Here is a 21,920-nt window from a genome sequence, read left to right as displayed (position 1 = left end):
GTTGGTTGAGTGGCCACACGTGTGATGTGTCTAGTTCTTATAACCAGCCTTTTAGGTCGATGAGCAGCAGTGGCAGAGTTGGAAGGTAGGCCTGTGTCATACTCGCAAGTTCTGGGCTCATCCTTCCTGTTCCTCTTGTATCCCTGACACCTGTGTCATCGCTCCAGCCTTTCCTTCTGTACAGATTGATTCTATTTTAAACCAAATCACATTAATTTACTTAGCACCTATTTACATGCCTCTAATTTGCACTGTACTAGATACTTAAATAGATCTCAGGTTCCCAAAGCTACAGTCAATGAAATAAAAATACCCTCAGGATGTTTTTCAGATTGCTCCCCTCTAACTGCCTTCTTCCTTCCCCTTTCCCCTTTTTAGCCATGTTTCTGAAATGTGACATCTACACTTGCATGATGAATTTCTCCAACTCCCACCTTTTATCAGAAGTGGCCCCTGGGAAAGTCACCAATGCTTTCCTTGTTGTGAAAGTTCAGGCTGCTGATTATGATTATGTTATTATTTGAGTCCTTTATTTGACTCTTCTTTCAGTGTTTGATGACTCTGACTTTGGTGAGCTTTGAAAACCTGCCTGCCTTTTTGTTTCATGAAATTATGTGTCAGCAACTATGACAGGCCTGCCTGAGAGTCTACCTTGTTTGAAGCACATGAATTAGCCTGTCAGTTTCCTAGGTGCTGGCAGTCTCCGGGCCAGAGACAAAGGGCTTTATCATTCCCCATACAGCGGCAGTGTGAGCTTCATGTTTGCAAGCTTTCCTTGTTGGCCCAGACCCCTGTAATGATGTAGGGGGTGGATTCAGGTGGGGTTGAGAATAGTAGGTCTGTGTCATTGTTGAGGAGTCCTGTGCTTAGAGAACCCCAATCTTTAACTGGTAGCTTTACTGAGATGTAAGTTACAAACTCTTGAGTCTACAAGTTGATGGCTTTTAGTGTGTTTCCGAGTCATGGCGCCATCATCGTAGGCTTTGTCTTCCTTCTTCTCACCTGTAGGTATCAGAAAACATATGCATTGTGTTATTGAAGCCATAGGACTAGAAGGGAAAAGAATATTTACTACAGATGAATTATGGGAATTTCACCTACACATCTTCTGGCAAGGAGATTTTTGGAGCAAGTAGAGTAGTTTTCAGCTGGAAATACAGGGCCTCATTTTGCCTTTTCTTTTATGCCAGAAGTTCAAACCACCATGTGAAAGGCTTCCAGGACCTTGTATCAAGATATCTTCTCTAAACCAGGCATAGTGTCTGCTGAAAGAGTTCCCTTTTATTAAAGATAGTGGTGTTTCCACCTCTCCCAATTACAAATCAATTGCAATCCTCATGCTATCCTTGAAATCCTAACAGCCATTTTTGCAGGCCCTATCTTAACTCTTTGTCAAGGGAACAATGCCATGACATGGGATCAGAGAGGATGGAGAATTGCAAAATGGCGAGGCCAACAGAGGTGCATTGCAAGCTAATCAAGTAGTGGGGAAAAAAAAAAAAAACAGCAGACTCTCTGTGGCACTAGTTGCTCCTCTTGTTTTCCTCTCTAGGTTGCTCCTGAAGATAGACAGATCTTGCCTGGGGTGGAAGGAATCTCCTCTGTTCGGGTCAGAACTATTACATTGGAGGTTATCTGTGGCTCCTGCTCTTGCACAGAATGTGAGCTCTCAAACTAAGCTGATTGATTCCACATAAAACAAAGCCAGCTCAGGGAAGGTGGATTCCAGTTGTTTTAATGGAGGGACAAAAGCAGATGAATGAAAGAGAATTAATGAAAGAGGAGAATGAAAAAAAGAGCAATCTCAACGTGAGTTGCTGCCACAATTGAGAGATAGGAACATAAGGGGGGATTAAGCAGGGCCACCAATTAGACTAGAAAATGTTTTTGTTCAACCTAGAACGTGTGCTCTGGGAATGGATGAATTGGAAAGACAATCACCTGGGCAGATGTAACCCTGCTGTTACAGAACTTGGGGCAGATCAATCAGATGAACTTCCCCCAAATGTATGCAGTCGGCACAAGGTCAGGTTCATGGCTTTGCTAACAGAGCATGAGCTGATTTGGGCACCACATCTACTGCCCAAAGCTATGCGTTCTGGTACATTAACCAATTGCTCATCCTCAGGAAGTGGCCTGGATTGAAGAAATTTTTCCCTTCATGTGTTCTCTGGTGGTATTTGATCCCTTGCTTTCCTGCAAGTGACTTAAGACCACATTAGTCTTCAAATCTTAGAGACCCAGGACAGGCCAGCAGTGTCAGCTTTGTGGGGGGATTGTTTGAGGTGATCCTGATGGAAGTTTGAGGAGTTCTTGCTTTGAACAGATGGAATTGGCTTAAGAAAACCTCAAGGAGCCCAGTAGCATATTGGACACGCTGTCCCTTCATAATCTGCTCAGAGAGCCTGCCAGCCAAGAATGCAGGAGGATGTTTTCTCTCATTACATGTATTTTCTTGACTCAGAGACCCTTGAGGTTTCCAGAAAACTAGGCATCTGGATTTCCATCACAGAATTTACCAGTTCTTTTCATTGGAGTCCTCATTTTCTGCAAGATGACTTTTGATGCACTTTGAACAAGCAAAGCAAGTTTCTGGAACACTGCACGCTCTGCCCTTTTCTTGCACAGTCACAGCACAACTGCTCTGTCTCAGGCTAGGTGGCATGTGGGCTTGAGACTGAGGCCTCATCTCTGGACTCAGATCTCCTGTGTCCATACCCTAACTCAGTCATTCAGCAAAGCCTTAAAAGGTTCTGCTGCTCCTGGTGCAGTTCATGGACCAGCAGCAGTGGTGATATACCTGGAGCTGGCTGGAAATTAAGGGTGTCAGGCCCCACCATGGCTCACTCGAATCTGAATCTGCTTTTTAAAGAATTTTCTAGGTGATTTGCATTTGTGTTAGTTGCATTTGAGAAGTACTAAGACAGTCCTGCAGCATATTGTTGGACCTCTTTCTGACTCACTTTCCTTGTTTGTAAAATAGGAATATTAGTGGATCTATCTCTTGCTTTTCCATGCATTGCAATCATTTTGGAGAGTTTGTTAAACATAATGACCTGGCTGCACCCCTAACATGGCTAGGTTCAGGGAAAGGGCTGCAGAATGTGGGTTTCTAATAAGTTCCCAGGGGATGCAAATGTAGTGGGTATAGGGACCACAGTTTGAGAACCACTGCTCTAGATCATTCTAAACATTACTTATTCCCTACCCACTCTGTTCCCCTCCATGAAATATGCTTTATGTTTTAACCTTTTGCTGTTTTTGGAATCTTGATCCAGCCTGTCAATTCTTCTGGGCAGAAATTATACCTTCCACAATCCACACTTTCATTTTCTGTTTTGTTAAGTAATGATCACAGTTCCAGGATGATTAATAATAGAACAGGGGAAGGCAAAAAACAGACCACCAACTCCAATAAACAGCATTTGCAAATGAGTATCAGTCCTAGATTTCTCTTTAAAATTTACATTTCTGACAAATTCTCAGGTGAGCCGATGCTGCTGGTCCAGAGAAGTATTGAGAAGGATTTCACTGGGATTTTAAGAGGATTAAGTGAATACTATGCTATAAACCAATTAGTAGTGTACCTAGCACAGACCAAGCACTCAAAATGTTAATGTAACTTTTACTTAAATGCTCAAACAAATCCTGTTAAGTTGAGCAAAATATTTCTCAAACGCTCAGCTATGGGACTCTGTTCGTGGGGATATGCTGACTTTTCAGTGGAGGCAGTGCCCTGTGATGGGGGTCCAGTCCCCATGTTCCCAGTGCCATATAGATATATTTTAAAACATGGCTTCCCAAGCAGATGACCAGCAAGACTCAAGGCGGTGGCTCGTGGATTCAGGAGGGGCCGTGTACGGTGCCCGCAGAAGGAAGCAGAGATGACAATGCTAGGTAGAGGGATGTGCTCTGTGCCCTTGACTATGTCCTTCATGTGCCAGTAACCATGGTTGCTAAAGGCTCAGTTTCCCTTCCCCAGAGATGCCCTCAGTCAAATGGGAGCTGTTTCTTCTCCTTGCACCTGCGAGGACATGACTTGGGGTACGCATGCTGACTCTAGAAGGTGGGATCAGCTCCATGACCCCTTCATCCTCTGGAGTTATTGAGTGGGGTTGAAGTTGAACTCCAGTTTTGACCCATTTTGTTCACCCCACTTTCATCCCATTTCTCTTGAGAAGGTGCCATATTTCAGGGAACCAGCCTAGAACACTGGGGAAGTTGATTCATTTAGCATCAGCGGGTCTGGAGGATGATGCCACCTTAGAACAACAGACAGAGGCCTTTGAACACTGTCACAAGGAAAGGCAGCGTTCCCTGAAATTTCACAAGTGTGATAGACTTGTGTCTGAAAAATACTGCAGGAGGCAGAAAAAAAATGACCTACTCCTTTATCATTAGTGTTGGGTGCAAAAATGTTAATTTGCAGCAACATGGATGGCGCTGGAAGGGATCATGCTCAGCAAAATAAGCCAAAAAGAAAAAGAAAAATACCGGATGGTCTCACTCATAGCAGGAATCTCGAAAACTTAAACAAGGGACCAGGAAAATGAATAACTATAAGAAAGTGAAAATCAAAATCAACAAAAAACTATGAACCAGAGACACTTTTTGGGGGGTGGGGGGCGGGAGGGGAGGGATTGGGGTCAGAATGGGGGGGTTGCAATTGTATGGGGAATATAAAAATAAAATTTATTATTAAAAAAAAAAAAATGACCTACTCGCCAACCTAAGGGTCAGGCAGAATCTTCCCCAGGCTTCTGTAGGGACCGCATGTGTCTTGCTTCTCTCTGACTCTTCCCAGGCCTTGACTTCCCTGCACTGCCATGCTCCTCCTTCCTAGCAGCTGGGCATTGGCATCCCAGGGCATTATAAGGCACCTGACACTTGGCTGGGAAGGTGTACTCCGATGCCCTGCTGTGAAATGGACCTGGGCTGTGGTCCATTTCAGGCTCCTGGAGCCTCTGCCTCCCGGCCCTACCACCTGGATCCACTCACACCTGCTCCTGTTGCCTGTGCATGTGGCTCTCTGACCATTTCCTGCTGAATGAATCCTCCCCTTGCTTTCTGCCCTTGCATTCTCTTTGCTGCTTCTCTCTGGAGCTGAGACTGTGGCTGGGCCCTGTGCTTGCTCCAGTGTCACCTGCTGCTCCGTGTGGGCTCAGCTCTCTGGACTTCACCTCCATTTCTCCTTGCCCCTGGGCCATCATGACGCTATTTCCTATCACAATTCTGGGCCCTCCTGCTCATCCCTGTCCTGCTGTTGCCTGCTCCCAATATGACAAGTGTGATTATCAAAAGACCTATTTTCCAGAGATTTTATAAGACAACCTGCAATTTCCTATCTTTCCATGGAAAAAAGGCTGGTGGGTCAGGAGCTAAATAGGAAAATGTGACCCATTCAAGGGGATGAACTTAATCCTCTCTAGTTTGCTGGGATCTGGCTCCCTTCAGAGGAAAAGTACATAATATCGGCCATGACACCATTGTGTGAGGGCCCTTGCTCTGCCGCAGGGAACATGGACTCCTCAGGTGACCCCCAGCCCTTATCCCTTTTGAGGCCCTCTTGTGTATTCGAGGCAACTCTTCATCAAACCAGGGAAGCTTCCTTGTGTTGCCAGCATTTCCTCTGCTTCCTCAGTGCACTGTTTTGGGAAAAGGGATTGTGTTTGCTGTGGCCCATTCTCACGGTTCAGCCAGGTTGTACTAGATCTTTTTTTTTTTTACAATCTTTTTTTTTTTAAAGATTTATTTATTTATTCATACAAGCACTGGGTATAGTCAGAAGCGCGGGAGGGTGAGAGAATTCACCAGAGCGGGGAGCAGAACAGGCAGAAGGACCGAAGTACACTGCTGAGGGGAGCAGCGGGCGGCAGGAGAGGTCTGCGCGCCATGTGGGACGCTTGCCGGTAGCCAGGGAGCAGCCCGGGATCGAACCGGCGCCGCAGAGGCTGCGGGCAGCTTCGCAACCCAGCGCTCAACCGCTGCGCCACCGGGGAGGCCCAGGTTGTACTAGATCTCGGCAGGTCCAGTCCTAATGGCTGCTAGTCCTCCTTCCAGGGGCTTCTGTTGGCTTTTGTCTGGTCATGGTGGTAATTTCTGGAATGGGCGGGAGCTGTGGTTGTCTCTCATACTGCCATGGCTTTTAAAACTACTAGTTATTTTCAACTAAATAAAAGCCTTGCATGTTTGAGGCAGGAAGTGTAGAGAACACCAAAAGGTAAAAGGACGAAGAAAACCATCTCTGCTCTCTCTCTGCAGTCTGGGGCAAGTCTGTGGGAGGCCTTGGTCTTCCATGTTTCTTGGCTTCCTGCTCACTGCTCCCCCTTGGCTCCCCCACCTCATTGGCTCCCGTGCAGCTGGACACGGCGGCCCCACCCCCTCTCCTGTCCCAGTCCCAACACACCACCCAAAGGGGCAGTGGGAGATGATGGGGTGGAATTGTTTACTCTGTGTCGGAAGCAATGAGGATCCCCTCTTGAAGACCCAGGACACAAGGGACTCCCCCATCCCTACATTCTCAGCAGATAATTAAAATACTCAATTTTTAGTTTTAGAGGAAAGCAATTGAAATTAAGGCAGGCAGTGAGGGTAAATAAGGTGTCAGTGAAAAGAATGCTTGACTTGAAGGTGAAAAGCCTGGTGAGAGGACTTATTTGTGCCTCATGTTTACTTAACCTCGCTGACATTTGGTTTCTTCTGATGAGAGCAGCGGTAATGCACACCTCAAACAAGGCTATGAGGACCGAAAAGGAAACAGTGTCTGGCACATATTTGGTGCTTAATAGACATTCACTAGCACTGTCCTCATGCTTGTGCCTCTCCTGTCTCTGTCGCTCCTGATGGGGAAGGTTTCTGTTGGAACCATCGGATTCAGACGACCATGCTTAGGGCTCAGGATGTAAACACAACAAGAGTTGTGCATCCATTCACCTTGGTCCTAGAAAGCTTCCAAGCAAGGTACTGGAGATGATCAGAGCGATGCTCAGGTGGCCCTTGAACAAAGCAGGGATGAAGGACGCTGACCCTCTGTGGAGTCAAAAATCAGCATGTAACTTTCAGCTCCCCCAAAACTTAGCTACTGTCATCCCTGATATCTAAGGGGGATTGCTTTCAGGATCCCCCTAACCCCCTGCAGCCCATGCTCAAGTCCCTTATTGTCAACCCTCCATATCTGTGGGTTTCAACCAACCTGGGTTGAATCTGTGAATGCAGATACCACAGATAGAAAAAGTCTGCTTTTCAGGGGTCAGCTGTTTTCAAGGGGACCTCACAGTCTGGAGTGGAAAACACTTGAGGCCAAAAAAATACACAGGGATTTTGCACCACACAGAACAGAGGGAATAACTTCCAGAAGGTGAGATGGTATCTGGAGAACTTACTGGAGCCGTTGAGGAGCTGAACCTCATCAGCTCATCAGGGAGAGGGAGTATCCTTGGGGAGCCAGGAGAGTCCAGGCAGGGGAAAGAGATGTGCCAAGGAGGAGACGTCCTGAAAAGCCCCCAAACACTACCCATGAGGGAACTGAGTCGCTGTCGCGGGAGCAGGCAGCAGTCATGGGGCTGGGACTGGCTGTTTTTAATCACTGCATGAGCTGTGTTTTCACTCACTATCTGAGGGTGTCTTTGGGGGAGCATCCTATGGATGCCACTTAAGAGATGAAGAAACATGCATGAAGGACAAGGGGCGAAGCCCCTGCTCTACATGCAGATGAGCAGGGAGCCAGGTGTTTAGCAAAGCATTTGTCCTCTCCCGACCACCAAGCCTTGCCCTCTTGATCTGCTTAGTGGCAGCTTATCCTTGAATCAGATCACCCACAAAAGCCAGCTAGGAGAACCCCTTCTTATTATGGCAGCTCCCGGACCCCAGGAATGTGGGAAAGAGTGGTGCCTCCTGCTGGGGGTCCTTGGGGGCACAGGATAGTATGACTTCTCCCTTCCTTTGTCCTGCAGCAATGGAATGGCAGGGACACGGCCCTCATGGTCACCCGCGTGGTCAACCACAGGCGCTTCTCAGCCACAGTCAGTGTGGCCGACACGGCCCAGCGGAGTGTGAGCAAGTACCGCTGCGTGATCCGCTCGGACGGCGGCTCCGGCGTGTCCAACTACGCAGAGCTGATCGTGAAAGGTGAGTGTGCAACCCTCGCTCTCCCACACGGCTGATTTGAAGGAGACTCCTTGGCCCTGTTCTGGAGTAGGTGGGAGGCGTTAGGACCCCTTTCCTGTCTTCTGTTCCCCTACTCATTCAGCAGCAGGAAATACACTTTCCAATCCGCTTCCTCCAACATACACTGAAAAAGGAGGGGCAGTCGCAAAATCATGCAACATCACGTTGTTGCTCAAAATCCAGCTGCAGAAACAGGAGAGCCCTACTTGACAGACTGCATGTTGACATCTCCAGATCTGGCTTTATTTTGCCTTTAAAGGTAGGATGCACCAATGGCCTTGTTTCTGGTGGTGTTCTCTTGCAGCAAGCAGAGATTGCAATTGTTCCTGAGCAAATTTTAATTGAAAACTCAATATAACGACAATATTTTGGAAGGACTTTCGAAATAATCCCCCACCCACCCCTGGCCTTGATTCAGTTCTTTCCATTTGGCCCCCTGTTCACCTTGTGGTCTGGTTGACATATTTTTTTGTTAAAATGTGCACATTGCTTCCTTTTCTGCTTCTTTCAAGGAGCTGGGTGTCCTGTTTGTTTTTGTTTTTGTTTTTTTTTTTAGAAATTCTTTTTCTTTTTTTTTTTATGGAGGCATGTTTTTTTTATTTGTTTGTTTGTTTGTTTTGTTTATTCATGCACTGGGTACAGTCAGAAGCGCGGGAGGGTGAGAGAATTCACCAGAGCCAGAGCGGGGAGCAGAACAGGCAGAAGGACCGAAGTACACTGCTGAGGGGAGCAGCAGGCGGCAGGAGAGGTCTGCGCGCCATGCGGGACCCTGCTCCGGTGGCCGGGGAGCAGCCGGGGATCGAACCCACGCTGCAGAGGCTGAGGGCAGCTTTGCAACCCAGCTCCCAACCGCTGCACCACCGGGGAGGCCCTGTCCTGTTTGTTTTTGAAAGGCTCCATCGTCTTGTTATAATGCTAGTGGTTGTATACTATTTCATCAAGTGAATCCTCCTGTTTTTAAAAATCTCCCTATTTGTAGTCATTTAGGTAATTCCAGGTTTTTTTGTTTTGCTTCATCTTTCCTTTGTGCTTGCAACAATTAACACCTCCATGGAATGTTTCAGAAGAGAACATTCTTATTTTTTGGAACCGGATTATTTCTTCAGATAAATTCCCTAGGGGAAGAGTTGGGAGGCCAAAGAATATGAGCATCTCTATGGATTTTTCTTTGTGTTGCAATATTGCTTTTGCAAAAAGAAACAGTTTGACAGTTTACACTGGCAACAGCGGCTTACGGATGTACTCATTTTCCAGTGTTATGTTCTGCGATTAAAATTTTAATATAGCATAATTTAGTGAATGAAATAACGAGGCTGCTCATCGTATGCCAGCTGTAAAATCATACCCAGTGTGCTTGAAGTTAGAAATATGGATCGATAACCCCCATGCCTTTGCCTGTCAAAGTATGGGTTGGGGTGAAACCGCTGACCTCTGTTCTCTGGCCCCGCATGAGACCGGTACCCCGACCGGGGACCAGACCATGGTTGCTCTGGGATTCTCTCTCCTGCGTTGCCCTAAGACTCACTGGCTGACATTTATCCTCTTTCAGGGTTCACCTCAGATGCTACCATTCCATCTTCTCTAAGAGGGTCTGCCTGCCTCCCGGCCATGGCCCCTGCCCTGGTGTCTACATTCTCTCCATCGTCTTGTCTCTTTCTGCATAGCAATTACCCCCCCTGCAAACTTCCATTTTCCTTTTGTTTCCTAGGTAAGTTTCCATCTCCCCCTTTAGGATCTAGCTCTGTGTGAAGAGGGGCATCTTCAAGGTTCACAGTCTTGTGAACCACCCGCCTTGACCCACACGCTCAGTCATTTCATCAAGCTCTGCCTCAAAGTCCCTGTTGACTGCTCTGTGAGTGGGCGAGTTACTGGCCTCAGTCTGTGCTAGGTCAGCCCGTGGCTCCTCTGCTGTATCCTCCACCGATGAGCCAGGAATCTGGGGGCAAAGGGAAAATAGCTTGCGCTCAGCGGGAATTTGCTTCCGCCCCCTAATGCCATGAACATTTAAGCTGAGGATCAACAAATTAGGTAGTCATGAACAAAACAGCTAATGGGGAGAAAAATAATTTGAGATTTACATCAAGTGCCATTAATATATAAAAGAAACCATCATTTGATTGCATTAGGCTCCTATCTGCTTTCTTTGGTGTGTAAGATTGATTTGTTTGACCAAGTGGCCTTTGCAGGCCTCTCGGTGACTCAGTGAATGTGTAACTCCCACCTCCCTGCAAGCCCTCTAAACACAATACCAGTTTGGGGGCCCATGAGGGAAGGCACTGCCTTTCTCCTGCTCTTTCACGCTCTTGCCAGCACCTCCACTTATCTGGCACGGGGTTGGTAATGAGACACTAGGCAATGCTGTGTAGTGAACTTTGTACCCTGTACTTTTCACATGTTGACACATGGAACCAGGTTTCCTTGTGTCCCCAGTTGTGGGAGGGGGGAGTGGCAAGCCCAGTTCAGAGGCCTTTGGAGCAGAGGATGTGATTTCCTCAGAAAAGCATCATTTTTTCGATTTGCAAAGGTGGCCAGGGGCTCCTGGGCCCTGAATTTGTCCTGTGTTGGCTGTGCCTGTTGGGCCGGGGTTCTGCCTGGGGGAGTAGTGCCCTGGCAGTTTGTGGATGGGTTGCAGGAGCTACTTCCACGCTGAGCCCCAACCCTCAGCCCTTGCTCTCTCACAGAGGGCCAGGGCCGGCTGGTCCTCTAGAGTCTTTTTTGTGCTGGGCATTGCTGGCTTGAAGCTCCCACCACTCTGGCCCCATTTTATTCTACTTGAGGGCCTCCTTTATGGGATAGCAACTATTCAGTGTCCAGCTTTGTTTGCCTTTTTCTCTACAGTTGGTGTTAAGCTAGAAGGAAAAAAAAGACAAGGAAAATATGTTAATCTTTCTTTCAGGGAAAGGAAAAAATTGGAAAAACAAAGCAAAAATATTTCCCATAGGCTAAGTGCTCTTCCAGGGGATTGGGCTGTTCTGAATCCCCTCTTCTGGCATCACACACTAGATGGGGTCTGAGGGTCAGGGAGTGCCTGGTGGCACTGAGCATCACGGGAGAGAACCCCCCGGGCTGGCTCGGCACCACTCAGTTGAGAAGCAGGAAAGACCTCTGGAGCTGGGACACTGGGGTTGAGTTCCTGCACACCTGGTTCCAGCTCTGTGACCTTGAACATCAGTGTCTCGCAGCTTCAGCTTGTTCAGTGGGGAATCAGAATAAAGGGTTGTGGGGGGCTGTATGTTGTGAGAATTAAGTCAGATCATGGATGTAGGAGTTCTTGGCAGAGTGCCTGGTCCACTGCCATGTGTGTGTTTGTTAAAATAAATAACTTGCTGATGTGGGGCGATTTTCAGGTGAGGAAGTAAGAGGTGATGAGGAGCTGGGTGGGGACTCCTGGCCCAGGGCTGATTTGACTGCTGTCTGTGTGGCCTGGGTGAAATCCATTAAAGTCTCCTTTGAAACACAGGCCTGGTGCTCGCTCACAGCATAAGGAAATGAGGGTTGACATATGGTTTGGGAACACTGGGGTCATGGGGTCTGTGCTAGGTCAGCCCTTGGCTCCTCTGCTACATCCACCACTGATGAGCCAGGAATCTAGGGGCAAAGGAAAAATAGCTTGTGTTCAGCCACTGGCCACATGCCCCTGCCCCCCACCCCCCACATTCACACAGACCTCCAAGCTGGTGTTGGGAGGTCACAGGACTCCTGGGTGCCCAAGGGTGGCAGGAGCTGGAGGCCCCTTTCGATGGCGAACTGGCAGGTGCTCTCTCTGGCCAGGTGGGGCAGGCCCAGGCTGGGTCTTGTCTTCCCCTGACCCAGCGTGTTCATGGCTGGCTCGAGGCACCAGTGCTGTCCCGGGATGGCGAGCCTCAGAGTTTCAGAAGCCACCCTACATTTGAGTGCGAGTGATATCAAATTCCCAGGGCGACACACCAACCAAAATGAAAGCAAATTGGAAGTACTTAATTCTGAAGAGCTGTTTATCGGGCTGTGATCATGTACCTGCGTGTATATTAGATTGCTCTGTAATTGAGGTTTCGCTCAATTGACAATCCGGCCCCTCGACCTGCCGGTTCCAGGCCGGTGCTCGTGGCTGCGTGCAGGTTTGTCTTCGCATTTCTGGCTTTCCTCGTGGTTTGCATTTCAAGGTGATTGAGCGTAGCCCAAAGACGTAGGTGTCCTCAGCCAAAGTTATGAGATATGGGATGAAAATATCTAACTCAGAAAGACTTTGTTGCTGGTGGTGATTTTTAAATCAGTCTCCCGACTCCGTCTAGCAACCTGCCAGGTGCTCAAGATGCATTTCCAGCTCCTCAGACTCTTCTGCGGAGGCTCTTTGTGGCTGCGTGAGCTGTGAGTTTTCTCTCTCCTTGGGGGAGGGGTGCCTCTTTTTAGCTTGTCCTTTAAATATTATTTTTCTTTTCTTCCTAGCTACGGGAACTGTAAGTTTCTCAATTCCCTGGGCTCCTCTTATGACCTTCCTTGGTCCTGCTTTGGTTGCAATTTCAGGGTCTCAGTTGATCTGCCTGCGCCTCAGTCTGCCTTGTGGCCATGGTGACGCCATTTCAAAACTGCTTGGGACCTTCTTCAGTGCCTGTCAAGGGAAGGCTGACCTCACGGTGAGCCCTTCTTCCCGCCAGCACACCTGCTTCACCCCGTGTCCTCGGGCTGTACGCCTTCTCATGTCAGCCCTAACCTGCCTCCTTCCCCGGCCTTATACCTGACCTTGGCTTTCCTGGAAGAGATGATTCTAGAGAAACCACACTTCATCTTTGCAGGCTGCCTTCTCTGTAGGAACACATCCTGAGGCTTGGGTTCTTAATTTTTGGCCACCATATAGAGGTGGCAAATCAGAGTACTGGGGTTCGCATCCTGGTCCTGCCCTGTATTAGCTATGTGAATTAGGATTGTCAAGGTTTGACTCCCTAATAATGAAGAGGAACAAGAGTGCCAGCTCCCCTGGATTTCGGGGCGGGGTCATGGATATGTAAATCCTGTGCAAACAAGTGTTTATGCTTATCTTTATCCACCTCCATCACCCCCACATTTGCCAGCTCCCCAGCCTTAGCCCCTGACTCCCTCACTCTTGGGGTACATCACTGTTTGCTTTTCATGGGTAGAAAATAATGACAGATGGAAGGAAAGTGGATAACTTGAACATATGTGAGTTGGGGCGGGGGGAGGCAAACGGGAGATATCTATGTACATTGTATTCTATATGGGCACAAAGACCAGCTTATTTTTAAGAAGGCATAAATGTGGATAAATAAAACCTGACAAATATTGGTTTCCTTGAATTATTTTGACTACTCTTCAGCTGCATGCTGATGTGTTGCATTAACACTGTTAACGCATTTGGAAATTAAATCAAACGGCAATTGCATTAAATCCTCATTCACTTGGAACATTACCCTCCTGTGTTCAAATGGAAGAATTATCTGGGGTATGGAATGAGCTGCAAGGTCTGTAGTTAGCTAACATTTGTGGACCATTTACTGCATGCCAGCCACTGCACTGGATATTTAACTCGAGAGTTTGTTGGATCCGCACCTGCTTATGTGTTTCAGATGAGGATGCAGAAGCCTGATGGCCCAGCCCGCTTCCCATGGTCTGACCTTTCCCTACTGCAATTGAGAATCCCTTTTGACCTTCTTCATGCTAATTTTCCTTAAGTTCTATCCTATGGCAGATATACATGGAGTATTGCTTCCAAGAACCTAAGTTTCAGGCTTAACTAAACTTAGTTAAGCTATGGTGGGCTCCAGATTTGGAAGGGATGTTCAGGTCATTGTCTTGGTCCCCTCTGAAATGTCACAACCTCTGCCCAGACCAGTGGTTCTCAATTCAGGGTGATTTTGTCCCCCATGGCACTTCCAGCCATGTTGGGAGACATTGTTAATATTCACAGATGGGAGGAGGCGGCCAGAGGGGCTGCAAACTTCCTGCAATACTCAGGTCACCCCACAACAGAGAAGCTTCCTCTTCAAAGGTGAGAAACACCAACCCAGGCCCCGCCCCGTGGCATGCTCCTTTATTCCCCGTGCTCTGGTGTTCATCTGCAATCTTATGGGGCTTCCGTCCAGGAGGGGTGTGAGATGTGGGAGGAAGAAGGCCGAGCGAGTGATGTGGCCATGAGGATATGATTTGCTTATCTGAGCCCAGTCTCTCTGTCTGGAAAATTGACATCTGACTTCTGGTTTACTATAACTTGCGCTTTGCCCCCTTCTCCCATCTCCCCACTAAATTCCCATGGAAATTCAGTTAAAGGAAAATGCCTACCAATTACCTGGTGCTGGGAACATGAGACACTCCCACTAACTCTCAGGCCAGTGAAGCTGCTATGAGTCTGTCAGACACATGAGCCTCCCCTTCCACTGTACAGAGCTGTGATTCAGAAGGGAGGATTGCATGTCCCAACCTGCCTCATTCTCATTAGCATCATGGGTTTGGTCCCGTTAGAGGAAGGTGACCAGATCTGCTGCATGACCTTTTGGGCACTAAGTGTTTAAAAATTGCTAGTCACTCTCCAGAGTTTCTCTTCACTCTTGGTTGACTCTATGCAGAAAACTTCAAGCCTCTAGAAGATGGAAGAGTCTAAATATTAAACAATCCTGAGTACCTGAATCACCTTGTGGAAGAAAATTGGCTGCTCAGTAGTCCAATTATTTAAGGAATAATGGTTATTGTGTCACACTACTATGCCTTGGAGTTTAATTGTTATGGCAGCTAACTAGTACTGATACTAGTTGGAGCCAAAAAAGTCGTTAGGAACCTCCCATGCTTAATTTCTTGAACCCAAACTTTCTATTCTACCTCAAAAGAGAGGAGGAAATACTCCTCTGGCCTCCTTCAGCCATTGATTTTGGGCTCAAAAGTCCCAACTTCTGTAAAACATTAAAGCTGAACAATTATCTTTTTTTGTTAATTTTTAAAAAAAATCGTAAAAGATGTCTCTTTCTAACCCTTATATATTGCTAAAGAGTCTGCAAATTCCAGAAGATCATGTGATGGAAGAAAGTGTGCGAAGGGAAGGGTTTGGGGAAGCTTAGACTTGGCCCATGAAGCTCAGGAGCCATGGGAGCCCAGGTTGGTGCTGATCAGATGGGGCAACTTGGAATTTCAACTCAGAAGTGTGGTTTTACATCGTGAGTTCAAGGACTAATGATACCCCCATCAGAGTTTAGGCCATGAGCTGTATATGAGGAAATGTGAGCATAGAATGGCTGGCCGGGGTGGGCCAGGGTGTGGTCCAAGAAGGACCTGGTGCATGAAGTAGGACATCTAGGTGAACAACCCAAGTCATCCTAACTGGCCATGGGAGCTGTCCTCATGCCCAGAGCCCCCCAGCATGACACCTCTTTCCTCCGAGATAGCTGGGGCTGGACGAGATGGGGAAAGAGAGCAAAGCGTTTTGCACTTCGAAAGAAAACACCACTGATCATTTAGAAATTATCTGCATGAAAAAGTCATGGCAACAACTTCAAACAGAAAAACTGAAACAATTAGGAGACATGTCAAAAAAGGAATTGGTAGCAATTTGGACGAGGCAGTGGGTTCCTGGTATAATCAATGGGGTTTACTATGTCCAGATTGCACTGTTTGCAAACTCCATGCTCATGTCCTCTGCCAGGATCTGCTGTCATCTTGATCCAGGGGACTCAGGATCAGTGCTGAGCCTTAGAGAAAAGGCAGCCTCAGTTTCACTGCTCATTAGATTTGAATGACCATTTATCTGAGTCTCAACTTCCCTATTTGTTAAAAAACAGGGCTGTATTACACAGTGGGTTTCAAACTTTTCCCTCCTTAAACAATAAATGCTATCCTTAAATAGCACCAAAAAAAAAAAAAAAAAGAAAAGAAAAGAAAAAAGAAAGCAAGCAATGGCTCAGCTCTGCGAATCACAGGCTCTTAGGATGGGAAAAAATCTGTTTCCTAACCACGGGGCAGGTGGATTTCTTTACATCTTTGTGTGTGTGTGTGTGTGTGTGTGTGTTTGAATGTGTATGCACCTACTTTTCATGCTTTCCTGGTCCCTGGTAGACATGGGGCTAGGATTTGGCCTCTTCTCTTTTAAATGAAATGTGCTTGCACCAGCTTTTCATTATTAATCAGAGGAGCGGGTCTGTTGCTTTATATGTGTATCCAGAGGCAGATGTGACTCGCTTACAGCCCAATAAATGGAACTGCTCCTTCCTGATGGAATGCAGCCTGCCGGTCTGGGCAGGCAGTTACTGGCAGAGCGGCCGATCGTCTGTTCTTGGTGAGGAAAGTCTCCTGTTTGAGTTAATCAGCAGCAAAATGTGCTTTGTGGTTTGCTCTTCTAATCTCTCACACATGTGAGTGGGGCACTGCTGGGCTACCAGTGAGACAGGACTGTGGTCTTCTGCATCTCAGCAAGTAGTTGAAAATACCCTTGCAAGGCGAGTTGGGGAGGTGGAGAGGGTGCACTTTAAGTGGGAAAGTCTGGGCTGACTTCTGGCTCTTGGATTCATCTCTCCAGACAACTGAGCTTCCCTTTCTCCATCTGTGAAAGATGGGAAAAGTGATTTTACTTGCTTCACATTTTCTAAAGTGCAGTGAGACCAGGTATAGAAATCAGTATGGGATCTACTCCATATGGGCCGGGCAAGTCGAAAGACTCTCGTGACTGTATAATCTCTTCTCTGCACCACTTATTTTTCCTCCTAGGTGGGCAGGAAACTTAGGCCCCTCAGACTTGTGTATCTAGGTGGGACCAGGATGAAATACATCCGTTCCAGGTCTGACCTTTTAAGAATCTCCCCTGCGGGAGTCCTCTGTCTCACCTCCTCCTGCCATGGCAAATTGAGACCACGTGCTGAGGCAGGCTGCATCTCCAGATAAAAGCCTGGGCCCCTGAAAGATGTGTGAAACCCATTCCACCCCATCCCACCCATAACCTCTGTGGACTGTGATGGGAATAATCAACCTTGACTAATCCAACTCATATGCAGAGGGCCTGGGTACTCCTGGGTAGCTCTGGTCATTACCTGGCCTTCCTGCTTTGACGGCTTAGAGACCCCTTGTGCAAGCATGCATGTGGGCAGGTTCACTATTGATTTGGGCAGATGGATAAAGAGAGTCCAGAGCTCTTGGGTTTTTCAGGCTCTGATGCTCTCTCAGGCAACCAGGTACAGGCACACCAGGCAGAGAGACTGCCATGCAAAGAGGCAGGCACAGGTCAGGAGGGGGTTGGGGGGGTGGTTGGGAGGCAGGCAGGCAACCGAGCTTCCCAGCCCCACTCAAATCTTCATGCTCTTTCTCTGGGTTCTCTCTGGCGTTCTCTCTTGTATCTTCTCGTGGTCTCACCTCCTCTGTCATCACGCTGCTCGTCCATCCTTTCGCTGCCACCACTGCCGCTGCTTCTATCCCAGCCTCTAGGCTCAGGTGTGCACCCTCACACATGCATGCATACCTATGCTCCAGGTACCCACAATCAGGCATGTGTGCTCCACACCCAGGCTCCTAAGCACCTTCTGTATTGACATGATTGAGGCCACAGATGACAGCCACAGAGACTGTCTGATTAATTTACCCTACATGACCTTATTTTAATGGGGCCACCAGTGTGGTGTGGAGACACCCACAGCCGCAGGACAGTGCTGCACTTCCCCTGGCATTTTGTGGGAGCCTGGCCGTGATCAGAAGAGACTTTTCTGGGTCTGCCTCATGGCTCGGGGAGTAAGCTGGCTCCTTCTGCCTGATCCTGAGAACCATCTCATCTGAAGGCTGCTCCTTCTCTCTGGGCGTTGCTGCCAGAGGCACATCTGTGCTTATTCTGTGACCTTTCTTTCCTCTTGCCTTTCATCTGTTTCCTTTCTCTAGCTCAGCCGATGCAGACCATTAAGTGGCCAGCCTAAGGACAAGGGTGGCTTCCAGGTATTTCTGCTGAATTTCAGGCTTTGTTGACTTTATTCCTTGACTTCTGCATAAGCAGAGATGAAGGAAATCACAGAATACCCACCTCCCAGGTCTTGACCCATGCCCAGAAGTTTGCTGAGTATAGACTTGGTTCTCGTGTTTGAGTCTAGGGATCCCATTTTCATGCCTTTCCTCCTTTGTCCAGCTATGACAGCAGGATTCCTGATTAGCAACTGGTACCCAGTATCATCGGTGGGTGCTGTACAATTTCCAGAAGCCCATTTGGGAGTCACTATCTTTGCATGAGTCCACGCCAGGTATGATCTGAGATGAGCTTCCTAACCCCAGATCTCTCTGCAACCAGGATGCCAACAGGCGTTACCCAGCTCTTTGAGATTTGCACAGATGAGCTCTTTCAAATTTTTGCATATTCCCAGCAGCTCATAATTGTTCCCTTCTGACTTTATCTGGTTTCCACTCCCTCTGGCTTGCCATCTCTGTTGCTTCTCACCCTTACACCTTCTGCACCATCCACATTTGGAACACAGTCCCCTTTCCTTAATTTTTCTTCCTTCTTTCCTTACACACGCACATGCACATGCACATTTTGGTGGTGTAACAGACTTTTGAGGATTTAGGGCAAGGGAAGGGGTTTGCAATACTGAAGTGTAAGTGCCCTCAAATGGGATATGAGGGGTGCCTGCTTTGGCAAGTGCTGCAGCCATCCCATCAAGAACTTGGTGACTGCTGCCTCCTGCCACGTCGCTCTGGCTCTGGCTCTCTTGCCTTGTTCAGAAGCTCTAAGGCAGAGCAGTCTGGCAGCAGACGGTTGCCTTGGGACCTGTTTGTACAGCTCATTTCTGCCAGCCCCACTTGCCAGTCATTCCCCCACTGGCTTTGGAAGAATTCCCTCTGGCAGATGCCTGGCTCAGCCTTGTCTTTCTTTCGTGTCTCAGGAGTGGGCCCCCACTTCACTGCCAGAGTGGACTCTTGCCTCTGCCCTTGACACTTACCTGAGCTGAAGATCTCTGCAGCTACAACCCTGCCCACACCGTCACTCTTGTCCTGTCGCAGCTCTAGGGCTACTGACACAGTCAAGGGCAGGAGGGCTCAGCGGGACAGCTCTGAGAGTGAAAATGGAGATGGGGAGCCTTTATCAGTGTGGACCCTCTCCATGGTGAGCAGCAGTACCCCAACTCTAATTGGCTTCAGTCCCCAAGAAGGGTTGTGGACATGGAGGCTCCTTGGATGCCCAGGCACAGAGCTGCCCCTGTACAGAGTTGCAGCCCAAGGTTGGAGTGGTGGGCCCGAGGCTGTGTCCTCTCTGCCTGTCCTGTTCTGCTTGTCCTCCTTGATGTCATTCTCATACACGCTGAGGGGGAAATGGGGGGGTCTGTTGGGGACTGTCGGGTCCAGATCCACACCTTCTAGTTGAACAACCTTGAGGAAAAATATTACCTCTCTCTGTGTCTGAATGTCAGTCTCAGGAAAGAAGTCTCCTCTTCCCTGCCTGGGTTGAAAATCCAGTGCTGGACCAGCCATTCTGCCCAGGGGCATGTGGCAGGACCAGCAAAGCTGTGTGCTCACACTTGCAGCCAGCGGGCACAGTGTGGGGGATCCAGCCCCTGCAGGAAGATGCGGTGAGGAGCTTCCTTAAGAGGCGCTCCAGGCAGGCAGAAAACAAATGGGGGCATCAGGGATTCCCTGCGGGGGCTCTCTGTGGTAGAAAGGAGGGTGAGTCGGCTGCATCAGGATTTAGGGCTGACTGACAGGTCGTGATCTACACTCTGGCTCTCTAGGCTTTGGGCTTAAACAGCAACGGGAATGGTGGACTTGATATTTTTTGTTTTGATGAATCTCGTGCTGGTGCCAGGTCATTTTATGTGTCCATCTGTGTTCTCAGAGTCCAGACACTCTCGGGCCTCTCTGAGTTTGTGCCTCTGCTTCCTGACATCCCGTCTTGCACGGCCTCATCATCTCTCTGCTGTCCTCAGTGTCTGCCCAGTCCTGCCCATCACCTTCTCCTGTCACCTTCCTCATGTTTCGGGTCCCAGAGGGTAACTGGGCTCCCTCTGCTCTGCTTGTCATATCCTCTGGCAGGAGACTTCTTGTCCTCCTCCCACTCCCTCCCAGACTCTGTTCTGTCTTCTGAGGTCCACCTGCTCCCACCCTCCCCATCTCTCCCTCTCATAACCTGTTAATGCTTCGTTACTCACTAGCATTTTAAGTGACGCCAGCTTGTCGGTATCAATAGAATTGTGGGTCCTAGTTCCCCAGGTCTGATACCTGGGGTGCAGGTGTGGGGTGCACAGATGTGAGACATTTTCTTGTCATGTTTGAGCATTCTGTTATTAAGGACAGCAAGTAATTAGCACCATTTAAGACTTTGTTAAACCAGCACCGAGACAATGCTATCCTACTCTCTAACATGAGGAAGGTGACAGGAGAAGGTGATGGGCAGGACTGGGCAGACACTGAGGACAGCAGAGAGATGATGAGGCCGTGCAAGACGGGATGTCAGGAAGCAGAGGCACAAACTCAGAGAGGCCCGAGAGTGTCTGGACTCTGAGAACACAGATGGACACATAAAATGACCTGGCACCAGCACGAGATTCATCAAAACAAAAAATGCTATCCTACTCTCTAACTGATGGATCAATGACTTGCAAGTGTTTGTTAAACATCTACTATGTCCCAGGAATCCCCAGGTTATAAGGGATATGCCAAAGAGCCTATAGAGTCTGAGCTTCTGGTATCTTAAAGCATCTATTCTAGTGGAGGAGAAAAAAAGGGGAATGAGCTAAATGAGCTCTTGAGGACACCAAACACTGGAGGAGGAATCATCCAAATCCAGTGTGGCCTGATCATCGCTGGATTATAGCTTGAACCCTATTTCAAACAAAACTGCATTCACAGGCACCTGGGGGACTCAGTTAAACATCTATATATGTTTTTAGATGTGAAATCTCCCCTCTAGCTCCATCTGAATTGTTCTCATGCCTTTTCTTCTGCAGAATTCACATATTTTCTTGTATAATGACATGAGGTGTGTGTCTCCGCAGGCATAAGTAGTGGCCGCAGACTCACCCTGGGAGGTGGGAGTAGACAGGAGAGCGGTGAGGCTAAGGCTGGGATAGGGACAGGTTCTTTATCTCCTCTTCCATCTCTCAGGGTTTGTACCCTCTTCTCTCACATCTTTTCTGTCTCCTTGTCGGGACCAAACCTACCCCTCGCCCCTGCCCCCCAGTGGCCTCTCCATTGCTACAGAAGAGCCTCCCCTCCAACCACAGCTCTCAGGAACCCTTCCTTGGACACACCAGGCACATCTTAATCCTACTACTGGCTCATGACTTGACCTTCTGATGCGCCTGCTTCCCGGCCTTTGGCTCTGCCTTGCTCACCCTTGCTGTGTGAGGTGACCTCGCTAAACTGCACAATGTATAGCAAATGGTCACGTTCATGAGGCTGTGGGCTCTGTGAGGGCAGGCACGGGGCCTATGCCTTTTTCTGTGTCCCTGTGCCTGGCCCTTTATATCCAGTGGGCACTGGCTATACAAATACCTCAACGACAAGCTTCAGTAGTGCCCTAGTCCTTTCTGCCTCTTTGGAAGGATGGGCAAAGCAATCTCTTTTTCTTTCCAGACCTTTAGACTGTACCCAGCCTGGAAATCAGCCCAGATCGCTATAGTTGGCCTCTGTGTATAGCAGGAATTCTGTTGGGGTTACCTCACATGTACAGAGTCATGATAAGGTTCCAAATAACTCATTTTCTAGGCGAGGACTCAGAGACTTAAAGAAGTTAAGTGACATGGCTAAAGACACAGAACCACAGTGGAGATGGTGGGATGAGAGGCCCCAACTTCTCCTGGGGGATGGATATA

At 48.3% G+C, this 21,920-nt stretch overlaps 1 protein-coding gene across 2 annotated transcripts in view; it reads left to right on the top strand.

The window, feature by feature from the left end:
- Nucleotides 1-21,920, top strand: part of PTPRT (protein tyrosine phosphatase receptor type T) — a 917,718-nt gene that overhangs the window by 364,107 nt on the left and 531,691 nt on the right. For both annotated transcript variants that reach the window (XM_054697687.1, XM_054697683.1), the window contains exon 6: nucleotides 7,953-8,127. In XM_054697687.1, the coding sequence (XP_054553662.1) occupies nucleotides 7,953-8,127 (175 nt within the window). The remainder of the gene's footprint in view (nucleotides 1-7,952; nucleotides 8,128-21,920) is intronic.

This window comes from Talpa occidentalis, unplaced genomic scaffold, assembly GCF_014898055.3.
Source record: "Talpa occidentalis isolate TD23 unplaced genomic scaffold, MPIMG_talOcc4v2.1 talOcc4.10, whole genome shotgun sequence".
Taxonomy (NCBI): domain Eukaryota; kingdom Metazoa; phylum Chordata; class Mammalia; order Eulipotyphla; family Talpidae; genus Talpa; species Talpa occidentalis.
This window is presented reverse-complemented; position numbering and strand designations above follow the sequence as displayed.